Source organism: Macrosteles quadrilineatus, unplaced genomic scaffold (assembly GCF_028750875.1).
Source record: "Macrosteles quadrilineatus isolate MER2022 unplaced genomic scaffold, UCM_ALF_1.0 Scaffold_13__1_contigs__length_4303367, whole genome shotgun sequence".
Lineage (NCBI taxonomy): Eukaryota > Metazoa > Arthropoda > Insecta > Hemiptera > Cicadellidae > Macrosteles > Macrosteles quadrilineatus.
Window position 1 is genome coordinate 2779031 of NW_026542606.1, and position 26195 is coordinate 2805225.

The window sequence follows — 26195 nt, forward strand, 5'->3', positions numbered from 1 at the left end:
GCCATGTGGCCCTAACTTTGCCAGTCTAAATAAATAATTTTTTTATTTCATTTTATTTCACTCCAAGCCACTGAAACGTATAATAAGTCACCTCTCCATAATCTCTATTTTGTCAATCTGTTTCAATAAAATATTATTTGAAAAATATTGCTATGGTAGAACAAGTTTACCCTTAACTTTTTTACTCTAAACTTAAACTTGATTTACTGTACCAATGTCGAATTCTGTACTTGTTTTACGACAATAACAAATTTGTATTTTGTTCTAGCATTTTAACATTCATACTGTTAATTAAATACTTCTGAAAGTCCTCTTCTCCAGAGCAAAACCTTACATTGTGCTGTTAAAGCTCAATTTAATCTTACTGATTATTTCCAGCTCCAGGAATACTTGGTAGTTCTGATGAAAGCTTTGGATCTAAGTTTCTATGGGGGTTGAAAAAAAACCTAAATGTTTTCATTTCCTTTACACCATAGCAAGCTGAACTTATCACAAGTAAGCTAATTAAGATAATACTGAGAGGAACTAACAACTCTACCCTGGTGGCCTCAGAGACTGGGGAACTTTCAGTTTCACTTTCTGTCACATAATCTGGTAGAATGTTCATATCACACAATTTTTCCTCCTCCAATCGAGTGTTGTTTGTGAGACAGACGTCTCCTTGAATCAAAGCATAACTGAAATCTTTCAACGACACTGTACAGTCTAAGCTGCAGTAGTTGTTGAAGAAAATACTTTGTAATATTTCATGAGAAGAGTTTGTTAGAATCAGCATATCTTGCTTTGGATTCAAAATACTTGTTCTTTTTGAAGCACAGTCACAATTGATTAAGTTATTCTCTATCGTCATTCCCCAGCCCATGTCTAACAATACACCACCTAGGTCTACATCTTGGATTGTGTTGTTTGTGAAGAACGTGTCTTGAAGTGTAGAAACGTCACTTAAAGCTCCAGCAGGAAGAATGTCAAAGTTGTTGCCACTGATGTATATTCCCGGAGAACTGAGGTTAAACACCTTCTTGTTGAGATGCTTGAAGTGGTTATTTACAATCTTGATACTGGATTCTGCCGTGATTTTGAAACCTCCTTCAGCTACAGATTCAAATGTGTTATTTTCTAGTTTGATGTGATTGCCACAAATTATCAGTCCTCCCTCTGGTATTGGGTTAAACTGAAAAATTATAGTTTTTGAAGCACTCAAAAAATAGGATAAATAATCAAGAATATGAATTGGTTTATAATTAGAGAACATGGATTTTCCGGGTGATAATTATTGAGATTATCACGAGACATCAGCACTGTTGCTCCTTATCAACATGTATGCTTGCCCCCTCACTCCATGTGTCCCATAGTAAGAGGCACAATTACAACTGACTATCAGCTCAAATACTAATCACTGGGAGGCTTCCGCTACTCAACCAACAATGTTTAGTAAGAAATATATATGCATAAGGCAAGAAAACGTATTTTATTGGAATTTAATTGGTAATTGAGCTTGATTAATAATATAAATATAATTCATATAATTATTTTAGTGTATCATATGCTTACATTTTTACTGAGTTATTCTTAAGCATGACAACGTTCAGTTCCCAGTTCCCACTTAGAAGGAGATACAAGTGGTTTCATTACAAACTGACAGAGGTCTTGGGGAGAGTTTGTTTCCATTTCAACATACCGACCCCCAAAAAATTACAATAAATAATACAAAATTATATAATTTAAATGGTCCATTTAGTATTTTGGTACCGATAATCAAATAAATTCCACCAAAATCATATTAATGGTGTGGACTTAGCTCTGTAAACATTCACCCACACATTTGTGTGAAAACACAAACTCACACTCACTCTCACACACACAATTTGTCCATTGATTGCTTACCACACAGTCAAAAAATGTAAATTGCAACTCCAAGTTTTCAAAACAGTTCCTTTCTTCTTGAGTGCCCAGAACAGTGAGTGAACCAACATTACCAATTTTGACAGTATAGTTGGCATTAAAACTGATGGCTTCATCCAAGGTCAGCAGATCAATGTTCTCAAGTATTACTGACCACAGGTCTGGTTGACTAAGAGCTCCCACCTTCACTGATTTTATGTTTTGTATCACAAGCGAACGGAGATGATTGATAGAGTTGTTGTAAATGTTAACTTCAGAACAGTTTTGAATTAGAAGATCAAGAGGTTTTTCTGTTAGAAATGAATTCAGTCCAAAGTTCACTGTTTTAATACCATTAATATACACAAGTTGGAGAGTGGAAGCTTGAGATGAAGTGGCCAGTGAAAACTCCTGCAAAATATCAAACTATTATATATAAATAATGGTGTTCAAAGATAGAGATATTTTAGTTCTGATAAAGTATACCATACTTCACAAATAGGCTACATTTTCAGCTCATAAAATTAGAGTTATAAAAAAATTATTACCTTGAATTCAGAGATGTGCCTATAGTTTAATCTAAATTTATATTTAACTGGCTGGGTAGCTGAGTGGTTATAGTGCTCGCCTAGTAATCAAAAGGTCGCCGGTTCGATCCTGAGAAAAGTCAGTAGCTTTTTGATGGTTTGAAACTGGACCCAGCTGTTCCTGATCATTGGGCTTTAAATAAATGATCCTGGCTAATGAAACAGCTGATCTTAGTCAGTAACAAATGCTTGTGTAGCTTTACACAATCTGTACACAGATCATCTCACACCATTTTAAACTCATCCTTCAATCATATTTGGGTTAAAATACACGCTTAGGTGGCGTCCCCATCTCAATTGATATTGATATTGATATATATATATATATCTACTACAGTATTTGAATTTCACAGTATTTTAACAGTTCTGAGTTAGATTTTTGAAATAAAGCAGAAACAGGACAAAAGAAGTCTCCTCTGTGCTATCAGTTCTGAGTATTTTGTTGATGTTGGTCAATAAAAACACATTCTGAGATTTAGTTCAGATTGGTCTTTGTTTGATTACAGCTTATTGGCTAACTTTATTCATTTGGATTTCACTAGATGTTAAAGTCAAATAAAAGTGAAAGCAAAACATTATACAAATATAAAGATAGGCTAGTTTGTTATTTTTAATCCACATTGACAGTTACAAAAACTACAATCCTAGCAATTACACATTTGAATATAGACAAAATAAAGTACCGGTACAAGAATAGAGAAAATTATGTTGATAAAAATTCTCATTTGCTTTAATATTTATAACCATTGAATAGTCAAAGGTTGATTTACTCTATTGTTTTACAAGTAGTTGGATCGTAGAGGGTCAAAAGTCACTTACTGAAGTCAGTAAAGTATTTTAGTAACACAAGTTAATGAACCTGAACTAGTCAAAATGAGGTGTGCTCTGTACTGCTACAAGGAATAATCACACCAGTGGGACCTTGATAACCTAATCTCACTTTTCAATGTCAATCTCTGTTATCCATTACCTCCAAATTTTTTTTGTTTTTACTATCTTAACTGTAGGTTTTCTGGGGTTACAGTTTTATTTAAATAATATACACCGTGTGTCAAAACTTAAATAGTTTATCAAATAGTTTCTGTTGGGGGCGTAATGGGTGAAAATGAAAATAATTAATAACTCGAAGGACCAGAACTAATTAATAGTTCAAGAGAAAAATAATTAAATTAGAGAAAATGGCGAATCTGCAATTTGAAGGGCACTGAGGTCCCGAGATGGAATAAAATGTCTTGTGAGGGGCAAATGAGATTAGTTTTAGAGTCTAATTAAAACACACACAAAACTTTAAGGTTGTACCTTGAGTCCAATTATCCAAAGGTGGAGAGTATGGCAGCGGCGTCGTCTATGGTGGAGCGATGGCGGATGGCGGAGTCCTTAGACCGAGTGCTTCTGTTTTGTAGAATTTTGGAGAACGCAACGCACCCAAGTTCATAATCACAAAGAGCTCACTAATACGCGGAAGTCGCGGTGAAAACGTACGGAAAGTCTAGAAGTAATACACGGACGCGCACACACTGTCTTGAGGTTTGAAGAGTCTGAAAGCACTAGATCACAATTTAAGTAATTTAATCACAAACAAAAGGGGGAAATTAAAATGTATATATAGTTAAATGTACTATAGAGGAGAGGGAGGCCAGATATAATTAATCTATAGCCTAAAAATACGTTTAAGAGAGGTAAAATGGGCAATTAATGTCCCGAGATACGAGAAACGGAATACACCGTGAGTTATGGACGCCGACCGTGGACAGACAGACGCCGATCGCCGGCTTCACACTTTGAAAAATGCAATTGCGGTTTAGAGGGGTCTAGGAATTCGATGGCCAATAGGAAATGCGATTGAAGCAAACACGGCGTCAGGTGATTCATGGGTATGTAGTACAGGAAAATAGGCCTTACTGGCGGGAAATTCGAGCAGGCTTAGCAATCTCATTTGAATATTGAAAGCGGGAGTCTATTTACAATAAATTGTTACTGAGACTAAATAATATTACAATAAATGTGGTGATTTCTATACACATTAGCATGATTAATTAACCAGTGACTTAATTAACATAATGATTAATTTCTAAATACTCTAAAAATATGAATACCGAACATTCCGGCCCCCTTGAAGCATTACAGCTTCAACAGACAATTAATTAAAAAACACAAGAGCAAACGTAAACCACACTTAAATCTAATATGTACATAGAGTAGGTTTCTTGGACTTAGTCTTCATTGCATGGCAGAGGGAAGACCTTGTGAACAGGCCGTGTGAAAGTCCCAGAAGCTGTCTTCACTGTGACGACTCGAACTGTTCCATCAGCGCCAGGGTGAGTGGAGACGATGCGTCCAAGAGGCCAGGTGAGTGGAGGTGAATTGGAGTGAATGAGCACCAAGTCTCCGGTCTTCAAATTCTCATGAGGGGTGGTCCACTTGGATCGCTGCTGGAGGGAGTGGAGATATTCAAGCTGCCAACGCCTCCAGATACGCTGGTGAAAAGCCTGGACAAGCTGCCACTGACGAAGACGATTGAAGGGCACTTCGGACAGGTGAGGTTCCGGCAGGGCAACTAATGGAGCTCCGATGAGGAAATGTCCAGGGGTCAGCACAGAAATTTCGGAAGGGTCTGAACTAAGAGCTGTAAGAGGGCGCGAGTTTAGCATTGCCTCTACTTGAATGGACAAAGTTTGAAATTGGGTTAAAGTTAAAATGGTTTCACCAATTACCCGTTTCAGATGGTATTTTGCACTTTTAACGGCACTTTCCCATAAGCCACCTTGATGAGGTGCAGAGGGGGGGTTGAAATGGAAGTTAATTCCTTTGGGGGTGGTGAAATGAACAATTTTGTCCTGCGAATCAGGTGTAAGGATGGTTTCACGGATTACCTTGCGTAATTCCGAGTTTGCACCAACAAAGTTGGTTCCGCAGTCAGAATACAGATCGGAACAGAGTCCGCGTCTCGACACAAAACGTGTGAGAGCGGCAATGAAGCCTGAGGTAGTAAGATCGGTGACTACCTCTATATGAATAGCTTTGGTAGCCATGCAGATAAAAATACACAAATAGACCTTAATCTGTCTAAGAGCTTTGAGACTGCAAACGCGAACACTAAATGGTCCGGCGTAATCTACGCCTGTAGATGAGAATGGACGAGTAGGATTGACCCGATGAGCAGGTAAATCACCCATTAGAGGGATTTTGTTTCGTGGTTTATTTTTAAAGCACACAAGACACTTAAATATGCGCGAGCGGATAACGCTCCTGGCCGATAGAATCCACACTTTTCGGGCGAGTAGTGATTGAGTTAGTTGCGGACCTGAGTGCAAGTGTACCTGGTGGTAAAAGTCTATAAGCAAATTCACTACAGTATGAGACTTGGGTAGAACAATAGGGTGACGTATGTCATGAGCAAGCGAACAATGTGACAATCGGCCACCGACGCGTATGAGACCATTAGGGTCGAGGAAGGGGGTGAGTTTCTGTAATTGTGCAGAACATATTGAGCCTTTGTTCAATAATTTAATATCCGCACTGAAATGGAGTTTTTGCACTAGTTTAAAAATTGTCACTTCCGCTAGATTTAATTCACTGAGTTTTAAGTGTCCAGAGAGTTTGTTTTTAGACCTGGAATAGTTTATGAATCGTAGTACATAAGCTAGCACACGGGTTAGTTTCAACCAAGATGAATATTTAGACAATAAGTCCCATTCCGAAGGGGCGACTGTTGCACTAAGTACACTAAGAGGAGTTTCTTTAATTTCGTCCGTGGGAGTGAGTTCAGACGGCGAAAAACATGAGGGGGGCCAGTTGGCCGCAGGGAGCTGTAACCATGGTGGGCCAGTCCACCATAAGGGATGGTCAATGAAAGATGAGGCTAGAATTCCTCGTGAGGCACAATCAGCGGGGTTTTCCGTCCCTTTTATGTGCCGCCACTGATAACTGGGAATGATTTCTTGCACTTGGGCTACACGATTAGCCACAAAGGTCTTTAGTCTGTATGGAGGGGTTTGTAGCCAAGTAAGAACTACAGATGAGTCACTCCACAATACAGTGGTATTCGTAGTAAGAGAGTTAAATTGTTTTTCACAATAATGCACTAGTTTTGATAAGAGGTGAGCTGCACACAATTCCAAGCGGGGTAAAGTTACCTTTTTTAACGGGGCAACACGAGTCTTAGACAATATTTGTTTCACAATGACTGTTTTGTCACTAGATTCACACCGGAAATACACTACCGCGGCATAACCGCATTCCGATGCATCACAGAAACCGTGAAGCTCGATATCAGAGGAGTGAGCGAGCGGAAATGCTCGGGGGATCTTAATTTGACCGAGGTGGTCTTTGGTGTTACTAGTGAACACATGCCACTTATGTGCGAGATCAGAAGGGAGAGGGTCGTCCCAATCAAGACCTTGAGTCCATAGTAATTGCATGAAGCATTTTGCTACCATGATTAATGGGGACAAAAATCCACAGGGGTCATATAGTTTGGCAATAAAGCTGAGCACGGAGCGCTTAGTCAGCTTTTCAGACGGGGGGTTGAAAGCGTAACAGAAACAGTCTTCTTCAGGAGACCAATGGAGACCTAGGATGGAGTACTGGGGAAGCTGAGCGTCTTGCAGGAAACTTGGAGTCTCTAGATGTTCCGAAGGAAATTTTTCTAGAAGAGCAGAGGAGTTGGAGGCCCACTTGCGAAGTTCAAAGCCACCACGATGTAGAAGTTGGATGAGTTGATCCTGTAGTTCAAGAGCAGCCTCAACGGAGTCAGCACCCGTGATAATGTCGTCCACGTAGGTGTGATGACGTAGAGAGTGAGAAGCCTGAGGGAAGGCATCACCTTCGTCTTCCGCTAACTGCATTAAAGTTTTAATAGCAAGGTAGGGGGAGCTGTTCATGCCGTAGGTGACGGTAGTAAGTTGAAACGTAGAGATTTCCTTTGAAGGGTCGTCACGCCACAGAATCAGTTGAAACTTTTGATCGTCAGGGTGCACTTGTATTTGGCGGTACATTTGCCGAATGTCACATGAAAACACAATTTTATGAGAGCGGAAGTTCAAAATTACGTCACAAATGTCAGTTTGTAATTTACGTCCTGTCAAAAGAATATCGTTTAAGGAGTGACCGGAACTGGTTTTGCTACTGGCGTCAAACACTGTCCTTAAATTGGTCGTGCTAGAGTCCTTCATTTCCCCATGATGAGGTAGGAAGTAGTGTGGGTGTATGTCTTCAACAAAATCTAGTTTTGTCATATGGCCGAGAGTTTGATATTCAGACATGAACGTCTTATACAAGTGTGAAAAATGGGGTTGAGCTTTAAATTTCTGCTCAATAGACAACAAGCGCTTTTCAGCAATGGGCCTAGATTGGCCTAGAATGGAGGGGTCCGTCTTGAACGGAAGTCGCACAACATAACGACCTGATTGATCACGAGAGTGTGATTTTTTATAGTATTCATCACAAAGAAGCTCTTCCTGTGACTTAACCTGGAAGTGAGGGGGTTCCTCCTGTTGCCAAAAACGTTGCAGGGAAGAGTGTAGTGAATTATCACTAACAGAGAGAAGAGAGATTGCAAAACCTGACACGGGTTCCGAGTTAGTTGCACAGGGAGCTTTACCCATCAGAATAAAGCCAAGATGAGTACCTATCACATGAGGCATGTGCGTGCCGAGGGAGTAACTTTCATGAGTCCAGAGGAGGGGTAGCAGAGAACTACCTATAAGCACGTCAATGCCACAAGGCAAGTGAAAAGTAGGATCAGCTAGAACATAGGGCTTGATTTTTGTTAGCACTTCCGGTGATATAGGGGAGCGAGGTAAGTCGACGGAAATCTTATCAAGAATATGGAATTGATGGTCAGTGGCTATTACTCGACCTGAGAGAGTTTCAAGATTCAAGTAAGTTGACCCTTTAGTACAGGAAGCCATTTGAGAAAGACCAGATATTTTGAGTTGAGAAGACTGGCGTTTTATATTCAGGAGATTCGCAGCGCGTTCTGAGAGCAGATCACACATACTGCCAGTATCTAGTAGAGCACGAAACACATGAGAGATACCCTGAGGGGAAGTCAACTTGACCAAGGCGGTGCCGAGTAATACAGTATAATTACCCGAAGTCGTACATGAGTTATTTTGGGCAGAATAATTGCTTACATCCGCGACAGTGGCGGAGATAGAGGCTTGTGAATTAACATCACCAGTCTGAGTGTGAGATGGACCTGAAGTGGTCGGGGAAGTTCTTTGACCTTGAGGTCGAAAAGACATCTGAGAGGTTTGATTATTATCACCAAGGTGTAAGAGAGAGTGGTGTCGCTGTTTACATGTGCGACAAGTGAACTGAGAGCGGCATTCTTTGGAGCTATGTTCACCCAAGCAAGAAAAACAACGATTATGTTTTTTAACAATGGCGTGTCGCTCTCGAGGAGATTTATTTTGAAATACGTCACAAGTGTAAACTTTGTGATCATTTTTGTTACAAACAAAACATTTGTTATAGACAGGACTATTTTTAGTCTGAGAGCTATGAGAGGGGGGAGCATTAGATCTCGAAGTAGCTACCATGGCTAGGCCTACGTCAGACCGGAAATGCACCTTTTTTGGTATGGTTTTGTGAGGTGAAGGTTGAACGCTTCTGTGGGCCGATGACATGTTATGTATGTTAGCATCTTCTGTCTGCGAACATTCTTGGTTAAGAAATCTTATTATTTCACCAATTTCTGGTAATGAATGAGTAACTGGATCTTCGGTTTGACTGGAACGGAACGATTCAAGTTTTTTACGTAGTTCCTGGTCCATTTTACGCAAAAGGAGTGCGGACAATAGGGGGTTGTTGTCACTAACGTCACAATTTAATGCCTTAAGAGCTTGTGTGTGTTCCGTAAACAGGTTTACAAATTGGCGCAAACCTTTGAGTGAAGTTGCCGTAATGTTTGGCAGGTCCAACAATTGGTTAAGATGCAATGATTGCAATCTTCGATTGTTGTGATATCTGTCACGTAACAATTCATAGGCGACTAGATAATTAGGAGCGGTGAGATTTAAACTCCTTATTAAATTGAGAGGCTCTCCATTTAAGACAGAGAGTAAGTACTGGAATTTCATAACAGAGGATAATGAAGCATTACGGTGGATTGCAGTGTCAAAAAGATTGATAAAACTTGTCCACGTTAATGGATCGCCAGAGAATTTTTGTAAGTCCAGTTTAGGTAATCGTACTTGTGAGCTTGGATGAGTTTCTGAAACAGAAAACGATTCACTGAACGCGGAAGGGGTTTTTGGTGGTTCTGAGGGAACCAGAGTTTCAATCGTAGCTTGAATGTGAGAGAACATGTCTTCAATAGCATCTTGATCATTGGAAAGAGTCTTATCATCGATCCCTTCATCTTCCAGAACGAAGGCACGTTGAAGGTTATTTTCAAATTCACTGCGTTTCTTTTTTATTTCCAACGCGTAAGCGGATAATTTCTTAAGTTGTAATGGTGTTAGAGGGTCGATTTGAGTTGATAATTCATCTACTGTAGCCTTAAGTTTTTCAAAACGTGATTTAATCAGCGCCGTAGAACGGGTGTAGATTGCGGACTTAAAATCAGATGCTTTAGGAGGCATTGTGAAGTGTTCACTTGAAAGTATTCACACGAAAATGGAAGTTGTGGGTACACAAAAGGCTTGTAGCTAGGCCTATGAATGGTATTAGCTTAACAATGTAGTAATTAATTGTCCGCTGAATAATATAGAGATAAAATATTATAAATATCTAAAACATATATCCACCTACTTTGTAGCTTAATTGAGGCAAATAGTGAAAAACACTAAGTGATCAACACGTTAAATAGCAATAAAATATTTTTAAATGAGTGTGGCAGGTTTAATTCGATTTTCAAACTATAAATCAACAATTGAGCTTAGTTGAAAGTATTCAAGTACGGTAATAATAATGCACAATAAAACAAGAGATATGATAGAACAAATGAATGAGTCACATGAAAGTTCACCGTTATTTACAAAAATAATAAATGGATCTAAATAAGTTTAATGAGAGTAGGCCTCATTAATGAAACAGTGTAGAATAATCCTTAGTAAACAAGAATTGCAACATAAAGAGTAAGTTATTACCCTAATAAATGAGAAAGGAACATAAAATTATAACCATCAATGAAATATGAATCACAATACAAATACGCTAGCTAACAGTTTTGTTTATATGTACAACACTAGTAATAAGAACCAGTAAAAACGATTATTTTGAACTATTTATTAAAATGTTAATTGACAAGATAAAATTACCTTAAATATAATATCGCACGTTTGTCAACCAAAATTACAGAGATGAACTAATTTAACTTTACTTCATTTAAAATCAAAATTCAGAAAGCATAAACAATGTTAAATAACAATGACAAATTATTGTTTATTTAGTATGATATTCAAAAGAGCAATATTGATTCAAAGAATAATAGTAAATACCTAATAATAACCTAACAGTTGGTTATTAATAATATCAATCAACCTTATTACACAATACACCTTAAATGAGAAAATGTAAACAACAACAAACGCTGTACAGTGAGTGACAGTTGAGATATGCGTCTGCTACTAGTGTCGGCCGTCTGCACGCGACTAAATCCCGCAACTAAAACTAAATCCCGTTTTCGGGATAAAAAAGCCAAGTAGGGAAAAATTGTCTACTACTAGAGAGAACAGCAAATTGTACATGATTGTGACCTGCGCAGACGCGCGAGTGGAGAGAGATTGCTAAACCACGCCCACGAACGGAACGAACGCGAGCCGATATTTTACCAATATGGCGAAAATTGAAAATTGCAGATCGCTAAAAATATGGTTGATGATGAAAATTGGCTGAAATTAATTACCACAGGACTTTAGACAATGAATCCGGCTCGAAGGACCAAATGTTGGGGGCGTAATGGGTGAAAATGAAAATAATTAATAACTCGAAGGACCAGAACTAATTAATAGTTCAAGAGAAAAATAATTAAATTAGAGAAAATGGCGAATCTGCAATTTGAAGGGCACTGAGGTCCCGAGATGGAATAAAATGTCTTGTGAGGGGCAAATGAGATTAGTTTTAGAGTCTAATTAAAACACACACAAAACTTTAAGGTTGTACCTTGAGTCCAATTATCCAAAGGTGGAGAGTATGGCAGCGGCGTCGTCTATGGTGGAGCGATGGCGGATGGCGGAGTCCTTAGACCGAGTGCTTCTGTTTTGTAGAATTTTGGAGAACGCAACGCACCCAAGTTCATAATCACAAAGAGCTCACTAATACGCGGAAGTCGCGGTGAAAACGTACGGAAAGTCTAGAAGTAATACACGGACGCGCACACACTGTCTTGAGGTTTGAAGAGTCTGAAAGCACTAGATCACAATTTAAGTAATTTAATCACAAACAAAAGGGGGAAATTAAAATGTATATATAGTTAAATGTACTATAGAGGAGAGGGAGGCCAGATATAATTAATCTATAGCCTAAAAATACGTTTAAGAGAGGTAAAATGGGCAATTAATGTCCCGAGATACGAGAAACGGAATACACCGTGAGTTATGGACGCCGACCGTGGACAGACAGACGCCGATCGCCGGCTTCACACTTTGAAAAATGCAATTGCGGTTAGAGGGGTCTAGGAATTCGATGGCCAATAGGAAATGCGATTGAAGCAAACACGGCGTCAGGTGATTCATGGGTATGTAGTACAGGAAAATAGGCCTTACTGGCGGGAAATTCGAGCAGGCTTAGCAATCTCATTTGAATATTGAAAGCGGGAGTCTATTTACAATAAATTGTTACTGAGACTAAATAATATTACAATAAATGTGGTGATTTCTATACACATTAGCATGATTAATTAACCAGTGACTTAATTAACATAATGATTAATTTCTAAATACTCTAAAAATATGAATACCGAACAGTTTCTATTATACAACTATTTACTTAACCATCATAGTGCCCATCCTTCCTCTGACAGTTTTAGTTGAGTTTTAAACTGTTCTTGGTTAACTTTTTAAAGCAAACATTAAAAAAATATAATTGCTAAACACAAAATTGTTAATATTTTTTAGGTGACAAATTGAAACTCTAAACACAAAATACAATGTCTTTGGACTCATCTTAGTTCTGTTTTTAGTAAATGAGTGAAAAATAAATTGAGTTTATAAAAATACTAGCAAAGTACCCGTCCTTCGTACGGGGTTGGCATATAAGTTTAAATTACTTATTGCAGTTATACTCAAGCTTTGCGTTTGCAATGGGGGAGAACAAAGTTTGATCAAATTTGCTTCTTTAAATTGACGGTATACTATGGTATTACACATCTATCATAGCCATAATGTTCTACCTCTTCACCTAAACAATAAAGAAAAATAAAGTATTACAAATTTAAAAAATCACAAATTATTCATGACATTAAACACATAAACATAACTGTAAACAATCCTACTTTGACAGTTCTCATTGCGTATCACAGTTGTTTGTTGCTGCTTAGTTCAAATAAGTTTTTTACATAAATGCAAAAAAAATATAGTGCTGCACCCTGTTGGTAAATCTTATAACTTTTTAATGCTTTTGTATATCATAGAACCAACTTTTTTGGTTGAAACAGCTGACTAAATTCTTTAATTCCCTTTAAATATGAATACTCATAAGGTTAACATGGGGAACTACAGAGCCACTGGGGTGAAGCCCGAAGGGATTTTTGAGATAAGAATATGCCTATATGTTAATCGGGAATGTGAGCTATCATCATGCCAAATTTCAGCCCAATCCATCCAGTGGTTTATGCGTGATTGACCTTCAAACACACAAACACACAAACTTTCACATTTATAATATTAGTAAGATGAAATACAAATTTGTTTTAAAATCGCCTGTCTAAATGTGATATGAAAACTTCATTTCATGTACATTGTAACCATAAGCCAATAGATCTCTGAGGGATGATTTTGTCCAACTCACAAAAAGTATATCTCACAAGTAAGAATATTTATTTGTTTATATTATAGGGATAAAAGACTCAAGAAGTAATTTACAATGAGTAATACAATGTTGTAATAATATAAAAAGATATTAGTTGTAAAATATCTTCAGCAATGAATTGTACTAATTAAACTGCTAAATTTAAATAAAATCATCTAAAAACATTAATCAAACACCTATTATTTTCCTTCCACATCCCCTACAGTCATAGTCACTCCATTCCAAACACTCTTACATGATCACGTTAGCATTACAGAACTTTTTCAACATCTGGCAATTGCTAAAAATCGTATTATAAAGTTTTCCTCTATTTATTTTTATTTTACGTTCACTTTAAATTTCTGGGCAATACATTTGACAGTGAATAGAACTTTATAGTTTGCAAAAGTCAATGGAAATAAATAGGCCTATATGTTGCTTAAATACATAACACATACATACACACATAACACATACATATACACATACATAACATACATATGTTTGTGGAAACTAACATACACAAGATTAAGCGCACTAGGGTGATCACCTTAATCAAGTGATCAAATAAAAAAAAAAACTTAAAAAATTTTTATTTTAAGATTTTGTTCTTGTTGGGCATCTTAATATTAAAAATAATTAAACCGGAAATAAACAAGCTGATTTCTCACCTTATCACCAAAACTGTTATCAACACAGAAGGCTTGGACTGGGTTATCACCTCTGGGCAGACAATCACACAGCTGGCAAATGTCTTGTGAACTGCTAGCGGAGGTCAAGATGAGCAGTAAGGCGGCCAACATCTTGACAACTGACTAGGAACTGCACCAGTTATCAGGGGAAGTCCTGTACATGATAATAGTTCTCAACAGAAGCCGCTGTCTTGCTGTGACATCATAATCATCACATGTTTTGCCAAGTCGTTTTTACAATGACACATCTCTTCCCTCTGTTTTGATGGCATCATACCTACAAAACGATAGATGGATAATAATGTGTTTACTATTTCAAATCTTGTGCACACATTTTTTATAGTACTGTAGCATTGTTTCACTTGTATTTTACTTTTTCTCCTCCTTAATTGTGTCTCTACCAAATAGTAAAGTGCCCTGCCAAAATCATTTCAAAGACAATTTTTCCAGCTGGTAATTAATCTATCTATACTTATTTAATACGCAAGCAGGTTTTTTGTGACAATTACTCCTCATCCGAAACTACTGAACCGATCCCATTGACATGTTTTTTATGTCATTGGAAAGAGCGTAACGTGAAGTTGCGCAGGAAACTTTCTTTTTAGGGAAATAGTTAGAGTGTGAAGCCGTGGGGCTTTTTTAAGTTTTGTATTTCTCCATAAGATTAACATTTGAAACAAACATTGTTATGAAACTCCAGCTGTTGTCAGAAATTAAAAGTGAGAAGAAGAACATATGTTAATTGTAAAATTGTGACAGAGAGGTTATGCAGAAAATCAGGTCGTTAATGGTTATTTGATGCTATTAAAATAAAGACTGAAATTTTGTAAACGTACTGGCCACAATGGGTTATACCATGCAGACTACATTATCATTGACAAAGACTAACATGGACAACCTATTGCGGTATAAGTGGGAAACATTTGTACAATACACTAAAAGCCAGATCAGCTTTTGAAAAACGATAAAATATTTACAAGAAATGTTGATTATATTGAACTGTTAAGTACATTGTGAGTACGGGATTATCATTAGTTACGTAATCTTTGAGTTGACTCTTTTATTTAAACTCATCGGAATTTATGACTTATATTTGATTACAAATAAGTTGTTTGTTTTTAAATAACTCCTTTACTTCTTTGCGATTGCTCGATTTTGAGCAACATGTATACTAGTCACAATAAGTTCACATAAACTAATAAGTCATCATAAACTAGTGTAGAACCTACCTGTTGCTCGAAGTCGAGCATTTGCTAAGTATTACAGGCATTATTTTAAAACGGAAAACAGTCATAATTTATGATGGCTTTAAAAGAGTCAACTCAAAGATTTTGGAAACACTCACGATTTACATAAAAGTTTGACAATCAACATTTATCTATCTATAACTATAAAAGAGGAACTATTTATGAATGTATGTGTGTATGTGTGTATATACATTATGGACTCCGAAACCACTCGACAGATTGTAATGAAACTTTCAGGCATTATTAAGCATCTTTCAAGGATTGTTCGAGTGAAGTTTGGTGCAGATCCGTCAAAAGGGCTCTGCTCCAGAGGGTTTTAAGGGGGCCAATGTCAGACTTTTTGATCTACAATGTTTACAAATAAATATAATTTAAAAGCAGATGTTTACTTTCACCAGCTGTTTTGCAGGTTTGAATAATCACAATTAACATTCTGTATAAGCATTAGTCATGATTTGAAATAGTGCCACAGTGTTTCTACAGAGTGCAGCACAGAAAACTATTTTACTTTTGAATAAGTCCAAATGTATGTGCCCCAATCGCAGCACACCTGTGCACTCAACAACGTTTAAATTCTCCGAAGTTAAATATTAAAAACATAAAAACCTTTATCAAAGGGATGACAATGCCTTAGTATTTTTATCTTTTGTTCTATACCCACACAATCTAACATAAATTATTAAGTGAATAATAATCGTGCGTGCTATCTCGGGTATTCAAATGCCTCTCAATTTGTCATCAACCCACCACATTACTGTCATTAAAAGAAGGAACTCCAATAATACAAATGCGAAACTTAAATCCATTTAAGCTGTACAACATTACCAGACTAACAATAAAAAAGACGTCAAAATTGATTAAAGCAAAAATGATCAGTGGTAGGTTTAAGGGAGAAATAGTCTTAATCATAAGAATACTGATGATTTCATCCGAATTAACCTCTGAATTTAAGTAACTACAATTTCCTTAGTGTCTTGCTTAAAAAAAAATAAAAAAAAACATTATTTATATTTCTTCAAGTTGCCGGTGTTCTATGAAATTCCTATGTTTCCATAGTTTGCAAATCGGCTCTTTCAATGATTGCTGAAGAAATGCAGCACAGGGTTAATACAGTTTTCTTTTTAGTATACCAAATTTTCCAGGATTTCTTGCTTTTTACTTTCTCCCCCTATACCATAGTATATAAAGAGAAAGTATTTTTTTCGTAAACATTTTCGAGTTTGAGTTTTGAGTTGATATATCTGTTTTGGGTCCCCCAGGACCCAAAAAAGTGGTTTTCGAAGTGATGTTTAAGTGTGTGTGTCTGTGTGTCTAGATGTGTACAGAGCTAGGGACTACACCAGTGGCCCGATTTCGATGAAATTTGGTGTATAGGTTCCAATCCATGGTATCTCGAGGTGTTTTTTTCATTTTTTAAAATTTTGATTTTTAATGTTGATTTTCCCATAAAACCCCATAAAATAACGGAAAAATCGGATTTACTCAAAAGCGGCCACAACCAATTTGATAATAATTTAGGATGGTGTAGCCCTTTAAACAAAATGGTACAACTCCAATTTCTGTAAAAATTATGGTTCAAAAGTTATTTAAACTATGTTATTTTCCCATAAAAACCTATAAAATAAGATAGAAAATCGTATTTTTTAAAAAAGGCCGGTTTTAGTTCATATTAGTATGTGACATTCGTTATAATTCCTAACAACATAGTGCAACCCCCAATTGCTGTAAAAATTTAGGTTCAAAAAATATTGAAGCTTATTTTGTTTTCCCCTAAAAAACAATGGAAAAAGGATAACAAATTTTTTTGATTTAAATTCCTCTGTTTTGGTCCTTATAAATTAATGGATGATAATGATGTCCACACAACCCGCAGGAAACTCTCAGGATTTTGCTGTGATAGTGGAAGACTATTTTAATATTTCATTGACCTTGCGTGATATTCTAGATTTTTACGCTATTGTAGAAGACGATGATGACGTTTCTTTTTCCTCAGGAGATATCTAGGATTTGTCGTGATTGCGCCTTTTGTCGCCTAAACAAAATAGTGCAACACCCCATAACTGGCTGGGTAGCTGAGTGGTTATAGTGCTCGCCTAGTAATCAAAAGGTCGCCGGTTCGATCCTGAGAAAAGTCAGTAGCTTTTTGATGGTTTGAAACTGGACCCAGCTGTTCCTGATCATTGGGCTTTAAATAAATGATCCTGGCTAATGAAACAGCTGATCTTAGTCAGTAACAAAGCTACACAGATCATCACACACCATTCTACACTCATCCTTCACTCATATTTGGGTTAAAATACGCACCTAAGTGGCGTCCCCATCTTAATGATTGATAATTTTGATAATTGATAATTTTGATAATTGATAATTGATTCCTGTATAAATTACGGTTCAAAAGCTAATGAAATGAAACTTTTGTGATTTTACCCATTAAATATCATAGTTAGTTCTCATCGCTTACCCCTGATAAAGGTTATTTACAAGCTAATGGGAGAAAGTATTTGTCAGATTGCTGATACTGTTTATTTTTATTGTAAATTAACCCCAATACAAATTCAAATAGTAAATATTTCATTTCAACCAAGCCAGTAAATGTTTGTAGCACAAACAAAAAATCCCTATAAGTTAACAAAGTTACATGTAGCGAATTAATAATATAGATTTTTGGCCCCACATACAAGGAAACAGAAAATACCAAATTATTAGTTTTTGTTTCTTAGTGCCTCTCAGTACTGTAATTTGGGTTGAGTTAAAATAAACACCATGGGGGAGAGTGTTGTACCTTTGACCAGTTTTCACTTAAACATTTTTTGTAGAGACAGGAAAGCTCCGATTATTTTAAAAACAATCAACGATGATACTTAACTGTTTTATCCATGGATTAAATATTTTTTCCAGTTCCTTGTCATAAGTTTTAACCTTTTTTTAGTAATAAAGGAAATTTGTTACATGGTAGTCAAAGGTTCAACATGCAGTTGTACCTTTGACCAGCATATCGATTTCAGCCCAAAACAGGTAGAAAAAAACAAATATATATCTTAGTTTTTAAAATATAAAAACAGATACACAAAGTTGAACTTATTATTCATTCATCAAGATTAAAAAATGGCTTTTTCTACTTTTTAGGATAAAAAGTCCACTGCAAAATTGAAAAATTCTCTCTGACGTGCTTATCCACTTGATTTGGCAGTGTTGGGAAGCTTGGTGACAACCTCCTGTCGTTTCCACAAAACAATGGCTTAATCAGGGCCGGACTTACCTATGGGCGAAGGGGGCGAACGCCCGGGGCCCCCGAGCCAAGGGGGCCCCGACAGGGGCCCCCTTTGTACAGTAGTTTTTACATTAACTTCGAAAATTGATCAGACACTTACCAAATGGCCTTCTTTTGTAACAGCTTTATTTTCATTTTCGCTATCCTATGTTCAAGGCTATTGTTAGGTGCATTTTAAGGCATTACTAGGAATGAAATTCTTGACCCTAAGGGACTTTTTCTCAGAGTTGCACTGGCCCCACGCTTAGGCCTGGTTTACACAAGCATATGTGCTAGGCTGTGACGGACAAGTTTCAGTTTCAATGAAGCCGCTCGCCCGAACGTACGGCCGCGGCGAATGAGTTGAAGGGGGTCCCGCGCTTGGGGCAAAAATACAATAAATATGAAAACTCTTGTCCCAACGTAGAACGTAACTTGTAAAATTGTGTTGTTTTAAATGGAGATTCACTGGTGTTCAAATACTTTAAAAAATAAAAATATTGCTCCGTTTATGTTTTATTAAATGTTTTTCTTTTCTTTTACCTCTAAGTATATACCAATCAGGATTTTAAGGGGTAGAAGTATATTATCCGTCCAATTTAAAGGTTTTGTAAAATAGTAATTAATTAAGTTATGCGTCAAAATTTTGATCTCCAATTTAGTCTTTGGAGTCAAATTCAAAATAAGCGAATAAGCAGAAGCAGCTGCAACAGTAAATGATAATGAGCTGATAAGGGATCCTGTCTAGTCCTCTCTGTCTCACGCACGCGCATACACACACATAAAATGCCTTATCGCCTATCCAAAACAATTTAAATCACTTTACTCCCATAGTTTGTCCTTTGAGACTAGAGGTCACGTCAAGTTGGTTGAAATTGTCTTACGTTGATTCAATGCTATGTTTGTGTTGTATTAATCGATATTGGATCCATTTAAACATCTTTCAGTTTCTCATATAAATAGTTAGCTTGTGAGTGTTTATTAGACATTGCAAGATTTTGCTCGTCAATAAAAAACTCAACCTTGAAAGTCCTCAATGGTAATTTTCATGCTAGGACTTTAACATATTATAAAAACGAGAATGCTATAGGTACCAAAAACATTATGAAAATAAAATAATCACACCTATATTGTAGTAATATTGAAAAACCATACAAATCGTCGGCAATAATCGATAATTTAAATACGTAATAAACAAAAATATATCAATACTTCTAATCCAAATATATTATGGTAGCCTACCATGCTACCATACCAAATATGCCGTCACTGGTACTACAAAGCAATACATTTTTATTTTTGTGTATAAAATTAAAATATGTAAAAATAGTTATATTTTAGGAACAATTTTTTATATAGAACTTATTGCTTATTTGGCCTTAAATTGCCCTATTTGAAGCCTAAATTTAGAAATTTTCCCGGGGGGACCCCCCAATCTCACTGGAGGACCCCCCAATCTCACTGGAGGACCCCCCCCCGAACTGAAATCCTAGGGCCCCATTGGAAAATTTGCCCGGGGCCCCTGTAGTCCTGAGTCCGGCCCTGGGCTTAATATTAATACATTAACATATTTCAATAAAAACCAGTAATAACTACACTGAATACAGATGATGTTGTACCTTTGACCTGGTCAAAGGAACACCACTATTAAGTGGTCAAAGGTACAACACTAGCGCTTTCCGCTATTTTATATATATTCTCAAAAGATATGTGATACCGGTAATATCAGTTTCAAACACCCAAGAGAAGTTAGAGGACAAATATCAAATAATAACCCCTCACTTTCACTTTTATTTGTAGAAAAATATACATTTTATAAAACAAACAATAAGTCAACAAATTTTTACTTTTCAGAAGCAAAAATGAATAAACTAAAATATCTTCCAACTAACACAGTTTTCAATCTCCAATGCAAGGTGAAGTAGTCCTCTGGTGGCTGATCTATGAACTAGTTTCATTAGCTTCCCTATACAACCTCTAGATTTCACTATATGACTGGCGGTCAAAGGTACAACACTCCAACCTAAAGGTGAGTGAGCGTAGCGAACGAACTTCAACCAGGACGTGATTGAGCCATGCGAACGAGATCATCTGAAAATTAAGAAGTTAAACGGGGCAAAGCCCGCGGGTTATAGCTAGTTTGGAAATAAATTAAAGATTTTAAATCTGCGGTGAACTTTGTTTTGTTATCATTCTTCAAATCATAGACAAGTATTAAGTACAGTATTTCAATAATTTGCATTACCCCAACAAACATTGCAGTCAAAGTAGTGGCAAGGTCTTTTGAAACAAATTCTTTTCAAAATCTCAAATTATATGACTAGGTGGCGTTCGCAGATGCATCCACAAAATTGAGCGGAGTCATCAAGGGTTCATATTGTTTTTGTCATACTGCAGTAAAAACAGTCTTCATTGGTGCATGCATTGCGGGTCTAAAGTAGCATTTTTACTCTTTAGGGAATAAAATTCGTTTTTAGCCTCTATGGAGTAAAACTCAGCTATTGTCAACTCAGTTGTAAATTTCTATTGTAAACTATTGAATACGTATCGAAATATGTAACGATTCGTGCTTCATAATCATTTTAACCTACAGTCTACAGTCTCTTCCCATAGCATTTTAGCATTGCAGTACATTAGTCCATTCCCACACTCAACAACTCTCAACTCCACACTCACACTCAACTCCATTTCCACCTTTACTACTTCCTTCACCACTTCCAACGTCGCGGACCTGTTTGCCTCCCTTCCCATAGCATTTTAGGATTGCAAATACCTTAATCTAATGGTCATAAACAGATCCCATACCCCGAACAGCTCGCCTTGACTACTTCCTTCACCACTTCCTACGTTGCGGACCTGTTTCCTTCCCTTCCAATAGCATTTTAGGTTTGCAGATACCTTAATCTAATTGTCATAAACAGCTCCCACACTCCGGACAACTCGCCTTGACTACTTCCTTCACCACTTCCTACGTCACGGACCTGTTTTCCTCCCTTCCCATTGAATTTTAGGAATGCAGATACCTTAATCTAATCATCTTAAACAGTTTCCACACTCCAGACTGCTCACCTTTACTACTTCCTTCACCACTTCCTACGTCACGAACCTCAAGCTAGTGTCGTCATTTGATTATATTTATAATCCATACCACCGTTTATGTTCTAATATCTGTGGAATAATGCTATCAGCTATTTATTTATCTACTGCATTCAAAAGTCAACAGCTGATCATATGTCTTTGTTTATGTGTCAAATACTGCTTCCATAAGGATTACATTGAAACTTTGAGACACAGTGGGGCGGATTCCTGAGAGACTTTTTAACGCCATATAGATGTTGGCACTCACCGATATGGTCTTTTTCACCATGCAAAATTTGAAAACGATTGATTCAGCCGTCTAGGAGGAGTTTGCGTATTACGAAATGCATAAAAGTCGACGTATAAGAGCTTCGCTCGCTCCGCTCAACTAGGGCACTGGCGGCGATAAGAGCCCGCGGCACCACCCCCCGCAAGATTGTTTGGTAAAGCGACAACAGGACTGAATTCGACCTGGGCCAGCCTGAGCCCTCTGGGGCAGTCATGTGGAATAATGCGAGGGTGCGACATTAGGACTGACTGGAATCTCCCCGTTCTCCCTGCCTCATTCCCATCACCCTACCCTCGGACAAATAGTGAACTAGTGGGATAGTGAACGGCTCGGCTCATGGAATCGTTCACGGAAATATTTACAACTCAGACTGTGAACACTTATTTAGGCTAGTGATTCGACTAGTTTAATTCATAAGTTTTAATAAAACTATTGATTGGTAAAGTTAAACTAAAATCTACAAAACAGAATACGCACAATACAATGCAATTTGTTGTTGTTATACAAATAAATAATCTGCCAGATTTTAATAAGGCAATAAATTGAAAGAATAACATACAGATAAGTACAGCTGAGGTATTTTAACATGGAAAGTTCCCTTTAGAAAGGAATTTAAGGGCATTTTATGAAATTATGCATAGTTTTTGTGCAAGGGTTCTCGTCATGACGAACATTTTAAGTATGTGGTTTATGGAGGTGTGACCTTACGTTTTCTCAAAAGTTCATGGGTACTTTGGGATTTATATATAGACTAGCCACCATGTGCTTTGCAACGAGAAGAGAAGGCTTAAGAGAATATTATTATTTCATAGATCTGCTGTATGTAGATAAACTTTTAGTAATCTAGTAAAAGTATTAACTTAAAATACTAAATGGTTACTATTGTTTCCCATACATTATTTTTTTGGAAATAAACCATACAAATTCAATAGGTTTTTATAAACATTTTGAAAAAAGTCAATAAGTTATTGATTTACGCACTTAAAAAATAAAACTCCTCATTCACACACTATCAAAAATTATTTATTAAATTAAAAACATAAACATAGGTGTAAACAATCCTACTTTGACAATTATTTAATTTTGTATCATAGCTGCTTAGTTGAAATTAGCAACTGTTGTCATACATTAGACAATTAATAGTGCTGCACCCTGTTGTTACATTTTGTAACAGAATATGATGGGAATAGCACACCTATGTTTTTCCTTCCACCATGATAGATAACATTAACATATGATTTGAGAGTTTCATTTAAGTAATGTTAATAGCAGTTTTCATTACTAGTCTCGAAAGTGACTTATTGCGGAGAGTGATTGCATTTACCCGTGCATTTAGCCCATGGGTAACAGCTGGTTTAGTATAAGATTCGTTCAGTTCTGTCATTTGTTTATGCTGTTCATCCATAAGTTACCGAGTTTATGAGAATTATTAACCAGATTTATTTGTTTAGAAAAAGCTACCGAGCCCCGCAATGGCACTTTAAAAACGAGTATTCAACATTATTTGTCATTACGATATCGAAAAACTTGTAAACAACATGAATACCTTTGTTTATTCCACTTAGTATCAAGCAAATAACGGAAAAACCAAACTCATTTAACTATGAGTTCGTGCTTTAATCGAGGTACAAAATAGTGTCGTAACTATTATGTGTGAATCGACCTTAAAAAATGTACTTTCGTTTGTAGAGTAATGAAAACTACTATTACATTTCGGCTAGCGACACCATTTTAGGTTTATGATCCATACAGTTTCTGTTTAAATATTTATGCATTACAGCTCGTGACATCTAAGCTGGCACTTGGCCTATCGCTACTAGTACCTATTTCAAAAAAATTATGTCCCGCCATGCGGGTTGCATCAACTGTCCTCGCGACCCATATGAAGGCGCTCAAGTACAATGCAAGGGGAGTCAACCCCGCGAGGCAGCGGAAATGTTTGCAGTCCGGTCTTTTCCCTACCTCCACCCTCCTCCCGCCTACACTGCCCGCGCTAGGCCAAGTGCCAGCTTAGGTGTCACGAGCTGTACTAGCAGGTACCCGGTGTGCGTTGCAGCGCTAACAACTATTATTTTAAACTAGTGCTTCTGTTGCTCATATTCGAGCAATTGTAAAATATTTGAGGCATTATTTTAAAACGAATAACAGTAATAATTTCCGATGACTTAAAAGAGTCAACTCAAAGATGACGTAATCAATCACTCCACTCCAGTTATCGAAAATAAAAACGATAACCGAACGAAAACGATACTAAGTAATCAACACTTCAATAAAAAACAGACCTCAATACATTCCCTGTAGCAGCAAACCTACGTACTCATTAAAATTAATGTTATTTAAATAGGAAGTAAATCTAACAATTTTCTGGCAATATTTTAGTAGTAAATGGAAATTTGCACAGTCTGCAGGTTCACTGCGGTGGGAGTATTTTATTTTACAACATGAATGGTGTTTTTTGATTAATTTGTGGTTTAGGTTCCCTATTACTATTTTTAAGGTGTATTTTAAGTGGGTGGTTGTCCTTCCTACTTACTCCCCACCCCCTTCAGAAAAACCATGATAAAGATGCGCCTATTGGCCACGTTCTCTGACAACTCGTGTAGGGGTAGTTTGGTATTCCGAAAATTGTATGACTCATAAGCTCTCGCTGCTGCTGCCAACCGTGCAATGGTCAATGGATGGCATTTCGGGTCGCAGTGTTGAAGGTTGATGATGGGCGAAGTTACAACTGGGTTAAGGGGTTCCGAACACATGCTGTTCAACAGTTTTATTTACACCAAACTATACCGAAGGTGCGCGCAGTGTCAGGTGGCGTTGTTTCAACAGGACCAAGTTCACCTGCAAGGCTGAACTCACATCTAATCTACGACCGGTAAGTAAACTGATAACATATTATATTTTTTTATTTTACCGTTTTTCACCTGTCAGTCAATGTATTAAACATATACCCTTATTAATATTTGAGTTAGAATTAATATTAATATATATATATATATATATATATATAGTCAAAATATAAATAGAAATTTCCCTAACATGTATCTGAAATATATTTTAAAATCTTTATACAGTATTGAAAATTTATGTTTTAAGAGGTGTTTGAGTTTTAAATAAATTATTAAGGGGATTAAGGGGACTAAATTGTATGGAACCTTTTAGCGAATTTCCCATATAGGGAATAAGCTATTACCGTAGTACTCATGGTAAGACCTGGACGCGGGACCGATTTTTTTTTTCGTTTTGAGGTCCCTAGAGGCCAAAAACACCATCCGTTCAAATTCATATATATATATATATATATATATATATTTATATATTTATATATATATTATATATATATATATATATGTGTCCGTCAGCACGATAACTCGAGCAAAAATGATCCGATTTTGATGAAATTTGGTACAAACGTGTAAACCTACGTCTATTCGAACGAGTTCGCGATCCAGCATGATCGGACCATGGGAACGGGTGTTTACGGGGGGTTTTATGGGGTAAAAATAGGCTTTTCCCAATTTTGACCCAAAAAACATAAAATTTAGCAATTAATTTCCAAACCATTTTGTAGAGCTTCAAAAAACAAATAATTTAGTATATTGAAGCGTTATTATGCGCCTAATGGTTACGGAGAAAATTCCAAAAAATTGTAAATTTAAAATTCCCATGTTATTCTTATGGAGAATGAGTAAACTGTTGTAGTTTGCTTGTTTACGAACATATTTTGATCAAATTTGGAAAATGTTTTTATTTCTTACTAACTATTAACATTTTACAAAAAAAAACAGTTTTACCCTCCCTAATGCAGCAAACCTAAGTACTTGTTAAACTAATTCTATTTAAATCGGGAATAAATGTTATATTTTTAAGTAGACATTTCAGTGTAAATCCAATCAGTCAAATGGAAATTCGCTTAGTCTGCAGGTTTGCTGCGGCGGGGGTATTTAAATACATAACGTTAATATTCAGAAGATCAAACAAACATAATTTTTAAATATCGAATGTACCTATATTACAAAAATTCAGTTATAAAGTATATTTCTGATTTTTTAGCAAAAGCACACTGATAACCTAAACTAAACATTATCAACTAAGCATGTTCATGGATATGCTTTGATCAAATTTGGCAAATTTATAAATTCATACTAAGCTATTAATATTTACTAGAACACGCTTTATTACCCACTCTGTAGCAGCCAACCTAGGTAATCATTAAAC

At 36.6% G+C, this 26195-nt stretch overlaps 1 protein-coding gene across 1 annotated transcript; it reads right to left on the reverse strand.

Moving 5' to 3' along the window:
• Nucleotides 1-361: 361 nt before the first annotated feature.
• LOC129004969 (uncharacterized) lies at nucleotides 362-14323 on the reverse strand. The gene is made up of 3 exons (XM_054433699.1): nucleotides 14096-14323; nucleotides 1885-2292; nucleotides 362-1171 (listed from the first exon to the last, which is right to left on the reverse strand). The coding sequence occupies exons 1-3, from the start codon at nucleotides 14225-14227 to the stop codon at nucleotides 362-364; spliced, it is 1350 nt and encodes a 449-aa protein (XP_054289674.1). The 5' UTR covers nucleotides 14228-14323.
• Nucleotides 14324-26195: the final 11872 nt, after the last annotated feature.

Excerpts from the sequence above, each read along its gene's own strand:
- LOC129004969 (XM_054433699.1), bottom strand. The coding sequence starts at position 14,227 with ATGTTGGCCGCCTTACTGCTCATCTTGACCTCCGCTAGCAGTTCACAA. Across the intron at positions 2,293-14,095 it reads ATAACAGTTTTGGTGATAAG|GAGTTTTCACTGGCCACTTC; the intron begins GTGAGAAATCAG and ends GATATTTTGCAG. Across the intron at positions 1,172-1,884 it reads TTACATTTTTTGACTGTGTG|TTTAACCCAATACCAGAGGG; the intron begins GTAAGCAATCAA and ends ATAATTTTTCAG.